Source organism: Musca domestica, unplaced genomic scaffold, assembly GCF_030504385.1.
Source record: "Musca domestica strain aabys unplaced genomic scaffold, Musca_domestica.polishedcontigs.V.1.1 35, whole genome shotgun sequence".
Taxonomy (NCBI): Eukaryota; Metazoa; Arthropoda; class Insecta; order Diptera; family Muscidae; genus Musca; species Musca domestica.
In genome coordinates this window covers 6,636,095-6,654,211 of record NW_026712315.1, presented here as the reverse complement: position 1 = coordinate 6,654,211, position 18,117 = coordinate 6,636,095, and the positions used below count along the sequence as shown (strand labels likewise).

The window sequence follows — 18,117 nt, the reverse complement described above, 5'->3', positions numbered from 1 at the left end:
GAAGAGCTTCAGAAGGTCTTCTATCCATAGAAGAGCTCCAGAAGGTCTTTTATCCATAGAAGAGCTCCAGAAGGTCTTCTATCCATAGAAGAGCTCCAGAAGGTCTTCTATCCATAGAAGAGCTCCAGAAGGTCTTCTATCCATAGAAGAGCTCCAGAAGGTCTTCTATCCATAGAAGAGCTCCAGAAGGTCTTCTATCCATAGAAGAGCTTCAGAAGGTCTTCTATCCATAGAAGAGCTTCAGAAGGTCTTCTATCCATAGAAGAGCTTCAGAAGGTCTTCTATCCACAGAAGAGCTTCAGAAGGTCTTCTATCCACAGAAGAGCTTCAGAAGGTCTTCTATCCACAGAAGAGCTTCAGAAGGTCTTCTATCCATAGAAGAGCTCCAGAAGGTCTTTTATCCATAGAAGAGCTCCAGAAGGTCTTCTATCCATAGAAGAGCTCCAGAAGGTCTTCTATCCATAGAAGAGCTCCAGAAGGTCTTCTATCCATAGAAGAGCTCCAGAAGGTCTTCTATCCATAGAAGAGCTCCAGAAGGTCTTCTATCCATAGAAGAGCTCCAGAAGGTCTTCTATCCATAGAAGAGCTCCAGAAGGCCTTCTATCCAGAGAAGAGCTCCAGAAGGCCTCCTATCCATAGAAGAGCTCCAGAAGGCCTTCTATCCATAGAAGAGCTCCAGAAGGCGTTCTATCCATAGAAGAGCTCCAGAAGGTCTTCTATCAATAGAAGAGCTCCCGAAGGTATTCTATTCATAGAAGAGATTCAAAAGGTCTTCTATTTATAAAAGAGCTTCAAAGGTATTCAATTCGTAGAAGAGCTTCAAAAATTCTTCGATTCATAGAAGAGCTATCAAAGGTCTTCTATCCATACAATAGCTGTAGAACGTCTCCCTTTCCATAGAAGAGCTTTAGATGGTCTTCTACCCATAGATGAGCCTTAGAAGGGATTCTATGTATAGAAGAGCTTCCTAAGGTCCTATGTCTAGAAGATTACCTCTGAAGCTTTTCTTTTTTCAGAAGAGCTTCCGATTGTCTTCTATATATAGACAAGCTTCAGATCGTTTTGTATGCATAGAAGAGCTTGAGATGGTCTTCTTTTTCGGTGGTTTTATAAAACTCTTTTGTCTATTAAAGAGCTTCAGAGAACTTGCTATCTTTAAAGCCTGTTTAAAGACTTCAGAACGGGTTGCTTTACATTGAAGATCTTACAAAGGTTTTCTAATTATAGAAAAGATTTTCAGGTTAGCCAAGGCAGATTTTGTCGATGATTTTGTGGCTATATTTGAATTATGTCGAGGGCGTATATACTCTTGACAATCTTTTGGTTGGCCCTCTGTCCGCAGTTATATGTTTTTCTTCATTCTTACTTTTCGTATTGCCTAATCGGAACTCCTTTAACCGATCCCTGACAAATGTCGAGCATGTTGTATTTTTTTGGCAATGTCACAGGGCAGAAAATCCCATCCAAACAACACACGATATCGTCCTTAGTAAAGTTACCAAACAAGGATTAAATTTCAATTAACAAAACTGCATTGAATGCAGGAAAAACCATAGCCCAAAATACAGAATCAGCAACCAGGGTAAGTAGGATAGAACAGCATCAGAGCAGTACCAACACCCGCGGCATTAACAGAAAACATGGCAAGAACAAAAAAACAGGCCAACATGAAAATAGATATGCCAGCTGGATGGCAGAGTAATGGTCCAGGTACCGAAACATGCAAAGTGGTGGTCCATTCAGGCGGGTGGCTGGCAGTTAGGCCGTCAGGCAGGAAACTTAAAATCAAATAAAATTTTAATTGAAAGCAATTAAAGGCAAACAACAAATTTCATTACAAATTGTTGTAGCATTAAATTGCTTATTTTTAAACAAATTCATAATCCATTTTTGTTTTATTTTTTCTCTTCCCCTCACACCAGAGCTGCTACCATAGTTTTAAAGGAGAACAATTGCCATCTGTTGCGCGTGGATAAGGAGCACTTTAATCGCATTCTACGTGACGTCGAGGCAAATACTTTGAGACTCCAGGAACATGGCAAGGATGTTTTAGTATTGGAACGTGTGGCAAAACAAAGAGGACAGCATTCAGCATTCAAGTAAGTTGAGTGAGACAAGTACCTCCCCCTTTTTTCCTTCCTTGAAAATAATTCCATATACATCACATTCAATGCCACGCTCTCACCTCACCAAAATACCGCTCCTTGACTCTGCAACAAAACTAATCCCAGCCATTTCATGGCGTTCAGGCATGCCTTAGGTGTCGGTTTTCTTGGTGTCAGGCAGTAGTTTAAATTTAAAGTGATGGATTTTCTTGTTTTCCTTCTTGCTCTCCAGCGGATTGTGTGTTCTTAAATAATGTTTAAATTTAATTTTTGTTTTTTTTTTTCCTTTGTTTCTGCTTCGTTTCAGATACACTGTCATGTCGGGCACACCATCAAAAATGTTAGAACATTTATTAGAGACCCGCTTGGGAGGCCAAATTAGTGGTGTCGATCCATTCCTGGATGATTTCCTGCTAACACACATCGTGTTTATGCCAGTGGTTCAGCTGGTGGATGAATTGGCTAATTAATATCCTTTTTAAAACAACAAAAAACATACACTAACTAAAAAACTTAAATGTGAAGAGAGAGAGAGAGAGAAAGAGAGAGATAGGGAAGTGGTTAGTTAGGTTACATGAGGTCCAGTCCTCATGTAAGTCTTCTGTAAATGGATGAATAAAGAAAAAAAATCTCCACACACCAAAAAAGAGATGGGAGAAATCCTGCAGTAATGTATATATAGAAGATCTTCCATTGGACTTCTCTGGATAGACAGTCTTCTCAGGACTTCTATAAATAGGAGACCTTGCACAGCAATTCCCCAGTTTTAAGTATAGAATATCTTCCACAAGCCTCCTATAAATAGGAGACCTTTCACAGTTTTTGCACGAATAGAGATCCTTCACAGACCTTTTGAGGATAGAAAATATTTCACAAGCTCTCTATGAATAAAAGACTTTCACAGACCTTCTAGGGATAATATATCTGCTACAGGGATTCTGAGGATAGAATATCTTCCACAAGTCTTCTATAAAAAGAAGACCTTCCACAGGCTTTCTGGGGATAGAATATTTTACAATAAGTCTTGTTGAGGTCGAAGATTTTTCACAAACATTTCAGGGCTTCTATAGCTAGAATACCTTCCACAAGACATATCTGCCTAGAAGACCAACCACAAGCCTTCTCTAGCTAGAAGACCTTCCAAGAGCCATAAACACCTAGAAGGTCATTCACAGGCCTTCGATGGATATAAGATTTTTCACAAGCTTTCTAAGGATAGAATGCCGTCCACAAGTCTTCTATGGATAGAAGATCTTCCACACGTCTTCAATGGATAGAGGACCTTCCACAGGCCATCTATGGATAAAAGACCTTCCATATGCCTTTTATGGATAGAATGGCTTAAACAAGCTTTCCCTCGCTGGGATACTATTCGCAGGCCTTCTTTGGTTAGAGCTTCCATAAGCTGGAACACCTTTCACAAGCCATATCTACCTTAAAGACCATCCACAGGCTTTCAATGGCCTTCTAGAGATAGAATACCTTCCACACGTCTTCTATGGATAGAGGACCTTCCACAGGCACTCTATGGATTTTTTCAGACTTTCCACATACCTTCTATGGATAGAATGGCTTAAACAAGCTTTCTCTCGCTAGCATCATTGGGTAGAACTTCCACAAGCCTTCTAAGAATAGAATACCTTCCACAAGTCTTCTATTGATAGAGGATCTTCCACATGCCTTCCACAGGCCCTATATAGATACAATACGTTCCATAGGCTTCCAATGCTACAAGATCTTCGACATGTCTTCTATGGATACAATGCCTTTCACAAGCCTTCTCTTGCTAGGAGACTATCCACATACCTTTGAGTAGATCTTCCACAAGCCTTCTCTAGCTAGAAGATCTTCCACAAGCCATATATGCCTAGAAGGCCATCCACAGGCCTTCAATGCCTATAGGATCTTTCACAAGCCTTCTAAGGATAGAATATCTTCCACAAGTCTTCTATTGATAGAAGATTTTTTACACGTCTTCTATGGATAGAGGACCTTCCACAGGCCCTCTATGGATGAACGATCTTCTACTGGCTTTCAATGCTACAAAATCTTTCACAGGTCTATTATGGATAAAATAGCTTCCACAATAGCTTCTATGGATAGAGGACCTTCCACAGACCCTCTATGGATGAACGATCTTCTACTGGCTTTCAATGCTACAAAATCTTCCACAGGTCTATTATGGATAAAATAGCTTCCACAATAGCTTCTATGCATAGAGGACCTTCCACAGGCCCTCTGTGGATGATCGATCTTCTACTGGCTTTCAATGCCACAAAATCTTCCACAGGTCTTTTATGGATAAAATAGCTTCCTTTACTAAGAGGCCATCCACAGAACTTCTTTGAGTAGATCTTCCACAAGCCTTCTCAGAATAGAATACTCCCCACAAGCTAGAAGAGCTTTCACAGGCCTTCTAAGGATAGTCTTCTAATGATAGAAGATCTTCCACACGTCTTCTATGAATAGAGGACCTTCCACTTGCCTTCCACAGGACCCCTATGAATAAAAGGCCATTCACATGCCTATAATGCTACAAGAATAGAACGCCTTCTACAAGCCTTTAATCACTGGGATATCATCCACAGACCTTCTTAGATTATCCACAGCCTTCTAAGAATAGAATGCCTTCCACAACCCTTCTTGGGCTAGAAGACCTTCCACACACGTACTAGGGTAAATTATCATTCACAAACTTTCTGAAAACATTCCATAGCCTTTCTATAGATAAAATGTCTCCCACAATCCAAATGCATTCAATGGCTGGAATATGTTCCACGGGCCTTGCGCCTTTGAAGACCTTCCACATACCTTTTATGGGTAGAAGACTTTTTATGGCTAGAAGATCTTCTATGAATAAAAGACCTTCCATAAGTCTTTAACTTACTATATAATGAAGAAAATTCGCGGAACTTTTACAGTTATGTAAATCCTCTTTAAGGTCTTCTTTCCCTAGAAGTCCTTCCTGATGTTCTCCGAAATGCTTTTAATCTGTAATTTTAATTGAATAACAATATAACTCCTTTCATTGTTTGCCATAATCTATGTACGATAATTGTATATAGCCTCTTAAAGATTAAAATTATTATCTTCCACCACACCACCTTCAAAATCTGACCAGAATTAGAAATTAAATATTCAAAATGCGTCAACAAGACTTCTCTCACACACACACACACACCTGCACATTGGCAACAGATGTGCCACAAACAATTTATGATCTTATACCGCCCCAGGGGCTTAAGCCATAATCTAAATGCTGAAAAAGCAAACAATACTTCTTCGGGGGTATGCGACAGAGAGGTGTCTACTATAAATGCAAAAACATTGTTGCCCTCACTTCAGTGGCCATTGTCAGGACCTCCTGGTCAAATTTTGTCGTTTGCCACCATTTTAAGTGACATCCATACAGAATAGATATGTCCCCAAGCGTTGGAAGTATCATCAACAACATCATTGTTTCAAACACATGGACACAAGCACACACACACACCCATTCGTCAATATGATACTTGAACGTGGTTGTGGGAGGGGGCGGGACAGTCACGTTGGTTGGGTCACGAATGCTGGCAAGATTGTTGAAGTGTTTCAAGTTACATTTTGGCCACGCAATTACAATACGATGTGACAACGAAAAAGAAACAAGAACAACAGCAGCAACAACAACAACACTTAAGTGTCACTTTGGCCACGACGAACAGACGTGTGGATGGGGTGTTCCATTTGCCTTGTTGCCACAATTTATTAAATAATCAGGCACATGTACACATACATATGTAAGTGTGTCTTCTTTCAAAGGGAAAACGGAAAGAATTGAGCTAAGGAATGGTCAAAATAATGCTGAAATTCTAACTTGAGTTTCTATGAAAAGATGCAGGACAATTGTTTACGTGGCAAAAGTTTTGTTTTCAAAACTAAAAAGAGGTAGCTGAATGTGATAATGGTCTACACTCTGAGGAAAAATACCTTCAATAGAAGGTTTATATATAGGAGGACTATGAAATCTCTTCTGATAATAGTCCTTAGAGAAGACCTTCAAAGTTTTCTAAAATAAAACACCCATAGAAACCCATTTTCGAAGTCCTTTAGAAAGTATTCTGCAAGAGACGCCTTATCCAGGACTTTCACAGTACGAGACTTCTAGAAAACGTTTTATATTGGCGGAAGTTCTACAATGGAAAACCAACAGATATATTTTGTTTTCCACAACACAAGACCTATAAAAGGATTGGTTTGAAGACCTTAAGGAAGTCTTCTTCGATCTAAAAGGTTATTATCTACAGAAGGCGTTTATCGGATTAAATAAACCATCCCCTTAAACCTAGTATGTTGCAATCCTATGTAAATCAACCTTTTCTAAATTTCGACAAAAAAAAACACTTTTTGCAAGGTCTCTACTGCAAAAGAATTCTAGAAAGTATTCTTCAAAAAGAAGACCTCTGCAATATCTTCTGTCCACAGGAAATCTTTTTCTGGCCTTCTACCTTTGAAATATCTTCAAAAGTTCTTCCTTCTCTAATAGATTTGTAGAAAGTTTTCCATTTGCAAAAGTTCTGTAGAGGATATTCTATTCCTATACAAACTTCGGAGGATCTTACAGAGCGAAAAGACCTCAGAAAGGTATTCTATCCGAAGAAACGTTTTAGAAATAAAAAACCTCTGGAGAAACTTCTGGGCTTCTACGACCTCAAGAAAGTCTTGCCCGAATATCAGAAGACCTCAAGAAGTTAACAAGTACAAACCGCAGCTAAGTTCAGGCGGGCCGAACTTTTAATGCGGTGGGCATTTGGAAGGAACTTGAAAATTTGCAACAAATTCCAAAAAATACCGCTTAAATCGTAACATCGTAAAATCGGGGTTTATACGAAGACGTGGGCCTCCAATTTTTTTTTAATAGTATTTAGTACTCATTACAAACTTTAAATTAAATTAAATTAATTAAATTATAAATTAAATAAATTTTGAAAAAAATCCGGAGAATAATGTCGCCAAAATTACCAAAATTCAGAATAAATATAGACTGTAGTACTCAATCCGATCTTTAAACACGAAAAATGAAAAAATTCCGGTGAAAAATGCCGAATATTGGGAGGTACCGTTATATGGGGGCTATATGAAGACGTGAGCCTGCTTACGAAATTTTTTGTCATAGGCTGTAGAACCCATGAAGAACTCCAGATACGAAATTTGAAATAATTCCGGTGAATAATGTCGCTTAAATTATCAAAAAATTAAATATTGGGAGGTACCGTTACAAAGACGTGGGCCTGCATATGTAATTTTTTGTTATAGGCTGTAGTACCCATTAGGATCTTCAAATACAAAATTTGAATTCCGGTGAATAATGTCGTTTAAATCATTAATATACCGAATATCGGGAGTTACCGTTATTTGGGGGCTATACGAAAACGTGGACCGGCATGGCTCATTAAGGATCTTAAGATATCTACTGACAAAATACACACGTGTTCAAAAATTTAGCCTTCTATTTCTATTTGTTCGAAAGATAGCGTGATTTTTATAGACAGACGGATATCGCTAGAACGGGTGAGTTTTCTAGGTAGATTCAGCGAGTCTTCTAGGTAGATCCAGGTCTCCTTAGAAGACCTGTAGATGGTATTCTATTCCTGTAATACTTAAGGAATTTCTATGGCTATCAGACATCATGAAGGTATTTACTTCCAGAAGGCATTCCTTAACTCTTTGGTAAGAGTCTTCGAAACCTAAAGAACTTTCCATAGATCTTCTGTAAATAGTCGACCACCCAAAAGCCTGCTGCAGTTTGCGGACCTTATAAATAAAAGACCATCTATGTATAGAAGACCTTGAACAGGCTTCCTTCGAGTACCTTGTATCGATTTTCTATAGAAGAATTTATAGGAAGTCGACATAGTGAAGACGGTCTCCAACTGATATAAAATATATTTCCGTTCATAAATGACCTTCAGATGGTCTCCTAGTTTTGAAGATCTCCAGAAGGCTTGCTTTGTGGAAGAGCGGAAGCTCATTTATTCCTTAAAAATCCTCTTGAAGATTTTCTATTCCCAGAAGTCCTTTAAATGCAAAGACGTCCTGTATGTCCAAAAGAGATTAGCCGATTTTCTTTGCCTTTATGATCCGAATAAGGTTCTCAACGTCTGGAAGGCCTATGGAAGGAACTTTATGATTTGTATTTCAATCGAAAGTCTTCTATGTCTCAAGGACTTAAATAATGTTCTTCTATGTCTAGAAGACCTGTAGAATGTTTCACAGGCCTAGGTGACCTGAGCAAGGTGACCAAAATACCTGTAGTGGATCTTCCAGCAATCGCAAACCTATAAATAGATGTCTGTACATACCCATACCCATTTTGCAGAAGGTGAACGACGTGAACGAGAACCAAAAAGACCTATAGTAGGTCTTCTATTATCGCAAACCTGTGTTTATAGATTTCTGTACATACCCATAAACATTTTGCAGAAGGGTTTTTATGTTAAAAGTTTTTCATGTCCAGAAGAGCTGTAGTTGGGCCTTCATGCTCAAAAGTAAGAAAATAGAAGGAAGGTTCTCAATGCCCGTAATTTATATAGGAGATATTCTGTGTCTAGGTCTTCTAGACACCTTTCCATCTTGTCCTTTTACAGTACTTCCTCCTTCGAATACCAGTTAGGGATCTTAAATTCGTAAAACAGTTGTTGAGGATCTTCTATCCCTATAAGACAAGTATTCGTTCTTCTGTCTCTGAAAGATCTGTATTAAAGGGCTGCAAATGTGACAATTTTCTCTATTTATGTCATGGAGAGAAAACGCTCGTCATGTTGTGCCCTGTTTGATCAAACGCATAACAGTACGTGACATCCAACCAAATGCTCGATGTTTCGTCATGTCGGTCACACTCAAACCCAGCGTCATAACATGTAATGACCAATAAAAGGGAATGTTGAATAGTGTGTCATACAAAAATGTTCTATCAAAAAAACAACAACAATTATGAAACAACTGCCAATGAAAAAGACACACGCGTGATGAAGGCAAAGCGCAATCGCTACCTGCTTTTCCGATATGTGAAAGAATAATTTTTTTGTAATAATTTCTTGGCGAATACTAAAATATTAAAGGCACTTCTAATTGGTCCACACAAAATTTTCACATTTCGTGGTTATTGACGAAACAATCTAAAATGTTAATCCTTATAAAAAACAATAATCTCCTGAAAAAATTTCTTATTTTGATTATAATTTCGTAAATGTTTGCCTCTGGTAGTGATGTGTAAATGAGAATGAGTGCTACTGTAATTCACGTAACAACACTATATACCTCCATTGTTCAATTCTGTGCATATTCTGTTATTGAATGATAGTCAAATCTCTGCCCACAAACTTTAATTTTAAAAGAACACTTTATGTAGATAGAAAATAGGCAAACAATATTTACCTCTTTTTTATGACCAACATTTTATGATAATCACCAATAAATTGGGATTGTTCAGTAAATATTTCATTTTTTCTATTCATTTGTTGATGTCTATTCACATTTTGTTATTGAACTCAATTTTATATTTACGCGGTGTTTGTTACTTCAAAATTACAGCGCACACAAAAACACATCCTCACCGTCGAAAGTAACACACACACTCTCTCAATTTAAGCACACGTACACAAATGGCACACAATTTGACGATGGCACGGTTCGATGTCATCGTTGACACCCTGCATTTATGGAGAACACCATGCAAATATTCGAGTCAGCCATGCCACGATCGAACCTTAGACAATGGCACACATGAATCAAAATTGGGGATGTTGTTGGTTGTCATTGCCTATCAAATACATAGCGCATGATTGAGTAGACAAAGTCAGTGTGTCGAAAAAAGCATAATTCATACAATTCGTCTTGTGCAGGCCTTTAATCTGTATACAAATTTTCTCCCCCCTGAAGACATCTGGAAAATTCTTTGGACATTTTGTTGTTCGAACTTCTATCAAATGTGTGCCTGCGCAAAGAAGAACTAAAAAAAACATTGCCTTTTAGTTTTATCTATGGAAGAGCAAATTGGCGAAATATAAGATCTTCGATCCGTGAAAGACCTTGAAAAGATCTTCCAACTGCAGAAAGTTTGTGGATGCTGTTCTACCTATGGAAGACTTGTAAAAATCTTCCAGCTTGTGAAAATCTTTAGTAGGCCTCCTGCTATAAAATATGTGGAAAGTATTACCATGGTGAAATACGCGTAGAATCTCTTTAATGTGTAAAGGAAATGGTACGAAATTTACAAACCAAACTTCAAACGAATGTGTTGAAAGCTTAAATCGTCAAATTATCTAGATTAATGGGGTTCCATTGAGGTTTCATTGGGGCCATACGAAAACGTGGACTTCTTAAGACTCATGTTTTGCAGAAATAAGCCAATATAAGTGGTAGGTATTTTAGACCTGATAACGGCAAAGTAATTTTTCCGTGGGGGAAATACCCAGTTACCCTGTTATTCGAGCCGAAAATTCAGATACAAAATCCGGTTCTACAAAACCTATATTTACAAAATGGAAATTCCTATCCATCAAGATGGTTGTTTGGTATTTTTGTTCCGGAACTTTTTGAAGAACCCCTAAAAAGTTGAAAATGGGCCCATTATGGGGTATTAACATCTACCCATAATGGGGTATTAAGAAGACATCCAGGACTGTAGAAACGACACCCAGGACTGTAAAAACCTTTTTAAAGACTGTCTTCTATATTCAGAGAAAATTAAAACCCTTTTGATGGTCTTCCAGATGTTTTAGAAACGCAGATGATCTCTACTCTCAAAGAGATCTCTAAATGACCAACAATCTGACTTTTATTTTCTCTTCTCTCCACAAAAAAATCTCTTGTTTTAGTATCTCACTCTCTTGTGAAAGCGTATTTTATTTGTATTGCCATCATTATATATATATGTCCTATCAATGCTCTCCTTAACTCCCTCTGCACTTTTCATTGCGATTCGCATGATGGATCGCAAACGCCCGAGGAACGGGACTATATTATTAATTTCAAGAAACGCGTCATTCAGTTCATGCAAAAATGGGTGATGGCGGTGCGACATGCCGCCTTCGATGAGCCCAGTGTCTGTGATTTTATTGAAGATTTAGCCGCCGAAGTGGAAGCGGATCCCGAACTGCAGGAGGAGACCAGTATTATTCACAACATTCTGACGCAAATGGCACGCTATCAGGATGATCGAAATCAAAATGCCGGACAGAAATGGAAACTGCCACCAAATGGTCAGCCGATATGTTTGTTCAGTGGTAACATTACCCCATCGAAGACGGTGATAAGGCCAGATGATGATAGTGAGTATCATGGCATCTTTCGAAAATCTCATAAATATTTTGCTGGAAATCTCTGTAAAAGCTCAGCCTCAATTTCATTATTAATTCAATGTCCGACTACTTTTTTTGTTTGTTTTCATTGCCATTATCATTTGCTCCTGTCAACCTCCTGCTGCTGTATTTGTGTATAATGCAGTCATTTTTCGGGTATACTGTGCCGACCACACCTACTGCACTCTGCGCTTCCCCTTGCACACAACTGCGGAGATAATTAAAGCCTGTGCCGCGGACAAACTGCAATTGAATCGTGGCCCCGAGGATTTATGCTTGGTCGAAGTGAAATCGAATGGCGAACGTTCCGTATTCAAGGATAACGATGTCAGTATACCCACTGGCTTAAGCCTAAATGGACGGCTCTTTGTCTCCGTTAAGGATCACATAGATGGCTTGGTAGGTTTCCTTACTTGGTTGGTTGACTGTTGTGTGCCTGCCACTGGTATAGCTGCAGGAGAGCAATTGCTGTTCTCTCTGGTGTCACAATGGCATGCAAATGGCTTTTTGATTGAAATTTAATGTTGTGCTGCTGTTTGTTTTTTTCCCATCTTTTTGTACAGACTCCTTTGCCGGAACAGGAGGGACCCACCGAAGGCATCGACATGGACCTGGAAATGCTCAGTACCAAAGAGCTGGCCTATCACATTACCATATTCGATTGGGATCTCTTTTGGGCCGTACATGAATATGAGCTGCTCTATCACACCTTTGGACGTCATCATTTTGGCAAGGTAGGCAAATTGGAGATTTTTTACTTTTTTTTTGTTTGGTCTTGAGAAGATGATGTGTTGAAGTGAAGAGATGAGATGAGAAGGAAGAGAAATAATTTAAGATAATTTATAAGACAAAGGACACAATGAACGTAGAAGGGAATTCTGTAAATAAAGACAAAATTAATGAAGTTCAACATCCTTAATGAAAATGCAGGAAATTCTTGTTTTGGAATGTTGCAATTATTGGTCAAAGATAGGGAAAGCTAAAAATTTTCGATGAGAGAGAAATACAAAAAAAAAAAATAAATATAAAAAAATTAAGTAAAAAATAACAAATTCTAAGAATACATTAAAAAAGGATAATAAGTCGTCGACCAGCCAGTGCCCACTACTTCGTCAGCGTTAAGTTTATCTTATAAGCTTAGATTCGTTCCAACCATTCGTGTTAGGCCTTTTGGTACTCAAACACAATTTAGTATTTTTTTTACATTTTTTTTATATAATCTAAGTCATTTTTTTGCAAAACCGTTCCATATCTCAATCGTACACCCCAAATATTATTGAAATAAAAAATTTAAACGTTTCTGCTAAATCCCTTCACCCAACACCAATTTCGATTCAATTCGATCTCCAAATCTCAAAAATCAGTAATCTAGATATCAAATTTCAGGATATCAGCTCTATTCCTAATTCCATATTCAGTACCATTTAGTACTTTTCGCACAATTGTAGTAAAGGTTTTAGACCCTAGGTCTCTTTGGACCACATCCGTTTCAGGATATTTGGAGTTGATCAAGAGATGTCCGTTCGTACGTCCGTCCGTCTGTCTGGCTGGTGCACACGATAACTCTCAAAGGAAGTATCCGATTTGATCCAAACTTGGTACATCGTAATATTATTGTCAAACTTAGATCCGGTTCGGAGATGGACAATATCGGTTCATTCCTTCTGGTACCCCCCTCACACAACGTGTTAAAATTTTCGCAGAAAAAAATTTACCGTATAGAGCACAAAAGGATCCTCTAATTTGTATCATTGCTATGTTAGATGCGAAACTAGATAAAATCGGTCCACTCCATCAAGTACCTCCCACACAAAGGGTCAAAACATAAAATAATTATAACTCCTATAAAATATGATATAAGAGTCCGACTGTCTTTAAATTTCACACATCATAATATTTTTAACAACCCATTGTCTGGTGTGAGGATGGGATATATTTTTCCAATCCTTGTGGTACCTCCCCCACAAAGGGTCAACATTTTGAATAACCAAGAAGCTCATAAAACGCGAAATTAAAATCCGATTCCATTCCGCTTGGTATATCTCAATATTTCCATCAACACAAGATCTGTTGTAAAGATGACAGATATCGGTCGACCCCTTCTGGTACCTCCCCCACAACGGGTGAAAGTTTTGAATAACCAAAACTAATAAAAAAATCTGAAATATACATTTCCGATTCCGATTTCCTTTTAATTTCACACATCCCAATATTTCTACTAACACAAGATCTGCCGTGAATATAGTGTATATCAGTTCACTACTTCTGGTACCTCCCCCACAAAGGGTCAACATTTTGAATAACTATATCGTTTATAATTTATAAAATAAGCATCAGATTCTCTTCAAATTTCCCACATCACAATATTCCTATCAACACATAATCTGGTGTGAAGACAAAATATAGTCACCAGAGGAAGTGGTCTGTCCTTCTGGTACCTCCCCCACAATGGGTCAAAATGTTGAATAACTATGAAGCTCATAAAACGCGAAATAAGCATCCGATTCCCTTCAAATTTCACACATCCAAATATTTCTACTAAGATAAGATCTGGTGTGAAGATCTTAAACCCACCACAAAGGGTTTAACATTTTGAATAAATATGAAGCTCATAAAACGCGAAATGAGCAACCTATTATTTTCAAACTTGACACATCCCAATATTCCTGCTAAAACATAACCTCTCATAAAGATGGAATAAATATCGATTCACTCCTTCTGGCACCGCCACCACAAAGGGTCAAAATTTTAAATAACCAAAATGTTATAAATGCGTTATAAGCATACGATTCTCTTCAAATTTCTCACATCCCAATGTATATATTTACACAAAATCTGGTGTAAAGATCATAGATATCGGCCCACCCCATCTGGTATCTCCCCCACAAAGGGTCACAGTTGTCAATATTTATATATCTTATGATTTGCGAAACAAGCCAGCGATTCTTTTAAAACTTTGTAACCTAAGACCTGAAATATATACAGGGTAAGATTAAAAATCTGCAATCAACTTCAGACTGCCAAGCCACTCGTCCGACAGCTCATTTCTTTATATTTTGGCTGGAAAACCACAAGTGGCTATCGTTAGGGCACTCCAGCATTTAAATGTGAATAAATCTTTTGTGTCTCGTACCTTCGCTCGTTACCGTGAAATTGGTAGCGTAACCCGACCTCAAGGAAGCGGACGGAAGAAAACAGCAACATCAGCAGAAATGGTTCGAAAAGTAAAGAAGCAACTTGATCGAAAATCGCGCCGCAGTGGCCAAAAAATAGCTCGTGAGCTGAACATATCGCAATATTCCATTCAGCAAATAATGAAAAATGAGCTCGAGGTAAAGCCATTGAAATTCCAAAAAGTGCAAGACCCTACACCGCAACAGAAAGAAAATAGACTCAAAAGAGCTAAAGAGTTGCTTCGCTTGGCCGAAAGTGGTGAACTGCCGATTTTAGTTTTCTCCGATGAGAAAACATTCGTTGTCCAGCAGTTTGTAAAGAAACTTGCCAAAGAGGTCAGCTGAAAACGTGCACCTTCGGTTGGCCACCAAAACTCAAGCGCCGGCCTTCATGATGGTGTGGGCCGCCATAACAACCGATGGTCGCTCCCTGCTCAAAATAATCGACCGTGGCATTAGAATAAATGCCTAATATTATCGCGACAATATTCTGGAGGGTGTATTAAAGCCTTGAGCACACAAAACATTTTGGCCGCAGACCTTGGTCATTTCAACAGGACTCAGCACGCGCCACCCAATAATGATTACAAAATGAGGTTCCTCGTTTCATTTCCAACGCACCATTGGCCACCAAAATCTTCGGATACCAATCCGTTGGACTATTGTGTCTGGAGTATTTTGGAAAGCAAGGTTGGCACTAAACGAGTAAAAAACATTAAGTTCGGCTGGGCCCAACTTTTAATGCACTCCACCTTAGGGTAAAGGAAACATTAGAACCCATTATGACCCACAAATACCAATTTTCAGACAAATCCGTGAAAAAATGTGGCAAAAATTATCAAAAAATCGTTATATAGGAGCTATACCAAAAACGTGGACCTATGCATACAATGTCTTACCACCGCAGCCGGAATCCATTATGACCCACAAATAGCAATTTTCAGACAAATCCGTGAAAAAAGGTGACAAGAACCATCAAAATACCGAGTATCGCGAGGTACCTTTATATGGCGACTATACCAAAACGTGGACGGATATATCTCATTTTCAGTACCAAACATCCTAGACACAATACAAATTGTTCTGCAAAATTGTGTCTATCTACGTCAAATAATGTGGGCTGTATCGTGATTTCAACAGACAGACAGACGGACACCTTTGGTTGGCCATCAGAACTCAAGCGCCGACCATGGTGATGGTGTGGGCCGCCCTAACAGCCGATGGCTCCGCGACCGTGTAATGAATGAATAAATGCCGAACATTATCGCGTAAACATTCTGGAGGGTGTATTAAAGCTTTGGGCCCGCAAACATTTCGTCCGCAGACCTTGGACATTCCAACATGGACTCAACACCATCGCCCTCAGCACGCGCCACCCAAGAATGGTTACAAAATAGGGTTCCTCGCTTCATTTCCAGCGCACCATTGGCCAGCAAAATCTCCGGATACCAATCCGTTGGATTATTATGTCTGAGGTATTTTGGAATGCAAGGTTGGCACAAAAAAAAATAACATAGTGTCGATCACCTCAAGCAAGCGCTTCGCCGGGATTGGGCCAAAATAGCGCAGAGCAACATTCGGGCAGCGTGTGACGGTTTCATTGTCATAATTCGTATCAAAGTTGACCAATTCGAACAAATCTTAAATTAATTTGCTTTAATTCAATAAAATTTGAAAAAAAAAAAACAATGGAAAAATTATGGCGTTTGATTTTGTTGCAGTTTTTTTAATCTCACCCCGGATGTCAATTGAACACTACTCCCAAAGAATATTAAATTGAATCATCCCCATACCCTCACATTATAGTTATCCTTCATATTTTATACAGAATTCATAGAACTCGCTCAATTTTTTCAAACCACCGATAAAAATAAACTACTCTTTTGAAATGGAAAACAAAACTCTATCGTTTTTGCGTTTTTTTTTTTTTTGTCATAAAAATAATTAATTTAATAGTTTAAAACATGAAAATAAACGTGTCCGTTTATGGACAACGGATGCGGACATGCCAATGAGAATGGAGGAAAACTATTAAAAACAACAACGGCATACAGCAATTATTTGTTATTGACAGTACAACGTGGTTATAACGAGCTGTTTTTTTTTTTTTTTTAATATTTTATGACACATGACATTTTGATAAAAACTAATAATTATTTATTTATATATTTTTTTATTTATTTTTATTTTATTTTCTTATTTTTATTTATTTATTTATTTATTTATTTATTTTTTTTTTTTTTTGAGGATCATATCCATTTTGAAACTATCTTCATAATATCCACTGTTTGTTATAACCACGTTCCACTGTATTGTCTTATAGAGCGTATTTATTTTATATTATAATAACAATAAAAACAGTACAGTAAACACACATACTAAAATAAAATATTCCATGTGAATTTCTAGCCAGGATATCGTGTGGTAAGTTCAATTAAACGAAAAAAAAATAGAAAAATAGCAACTGTTTTTGTCAGCCTTCTGTGTGTGTGTGTGCGTGCGTGTGTGTGTTCCCGCCATGTTTGATATCGCAACGCAACAATAGCGCCAACCATAACTGCGATCTAACCATTGCTGTTATTATAACCCAAATGCCCTCATCTTGATAACCAAGCCAAACAAGAAACTATTTCCCACGCCCACGCCACGCCTCCCCACATCCCAGCGACAACAACAACAACAGCCATCATGGCCAGCCAACAAATCCATTTGAATGCTTAATTAAAATCGTTTGTATTTGTGAATCCTAGCTGTTATTTGCGAGTGACTGTGTGTGTGTGTGCGTTCATTCGTGTGTTTGAACATTCCATTTGTGTGTGTCGAGTTTCCAATTTGTGTGTGTGTGTGTGTGCGTAGCGTTGCGTTTGTGTTATTTTAGCTGTTCGTTGATTCCTTTGTGTTTGTTATTTTTACCGTTAGATTTGCCCAAACCAAACAAAGCCAAACTAAATTTAAACATTCGTTTGTGGGTATGATTGGCAATTTCCAATGCAGTTTCTTTTTGTTGTTGTTATTGTTGTTACTTATAGTTGCTTGAAGTTTATGATTGGAAAATTCACAATGGGTCCGGTAAGAAAGCTTATAATTTCTATGTAATGCCTTTGATAGGATTTCTATCAGTTCTACAGTGGTATTCCAAACGATTTAAGAGGTAGATATTTTTATACCCTCAGCCATGTGGCTAGAGAGGGTATATATTATTTGATACGGCCAAAACGTGCCTCATCGAAATAAGGGTGGGTTTTAGAGCATAGGCCTCTTTAGACCAAATCCGTTTCAGGACATTTGGAATCGATCTAGGGGTGCTCATCCGTCCGTCTGTCGGCCTGTCTGGCTGCCTTTTGCCCACGATAACTCTCGATAGGGAGTATCCGATTTGATGCGAATTCGGTACATCGTAATATTATTATCAAACTTAGATCGAGTTTGAAGATGGTCAATATCGGTCCACAACTTCTGGTACCTTCCCCAAAAAATGTTAACAATTTCAAAGAAAATAAT

General features: G+C 38.2%; 1 protein-coding gene across 3 annotated transcripts in view; it reads left to right on the top strand.

Moving 5' to 3' along the window:
- Positions 1-18,117, top strand: part of LOC101899941 (rap guanine nucleotide exchange factor 4) — a 310,188-nt gene that overhangs the window by 275,952 nt on the left and 16,119 nt on the right. For all 3 annotated transcript variants that reach the window (XM_005190427.4, XM_059125688.1, XM_005190426.4), the window contains 5 exons: positions 1,923-2,099; positions 2,413-2,574; positions 11,052-11,413; positions 11,589-11,842; positions 12,007-12,177. In XM_005190427.4, the coding sequence (XP_005190484.1) occupies positions 1,923-2,099; positions 2,413-2,574; positions 11,052-11,413; positions 11,589-11,842; positions 12,007-12,177 (1,126 nt within the window). The remainder of the gene's footprint in view (positions 1-1,922; positions 2,100-2,412; positions 2,575-11,051; positions 11,414-11,588; positions 11,843-12,006; positions 12,178-18,117) is intronic.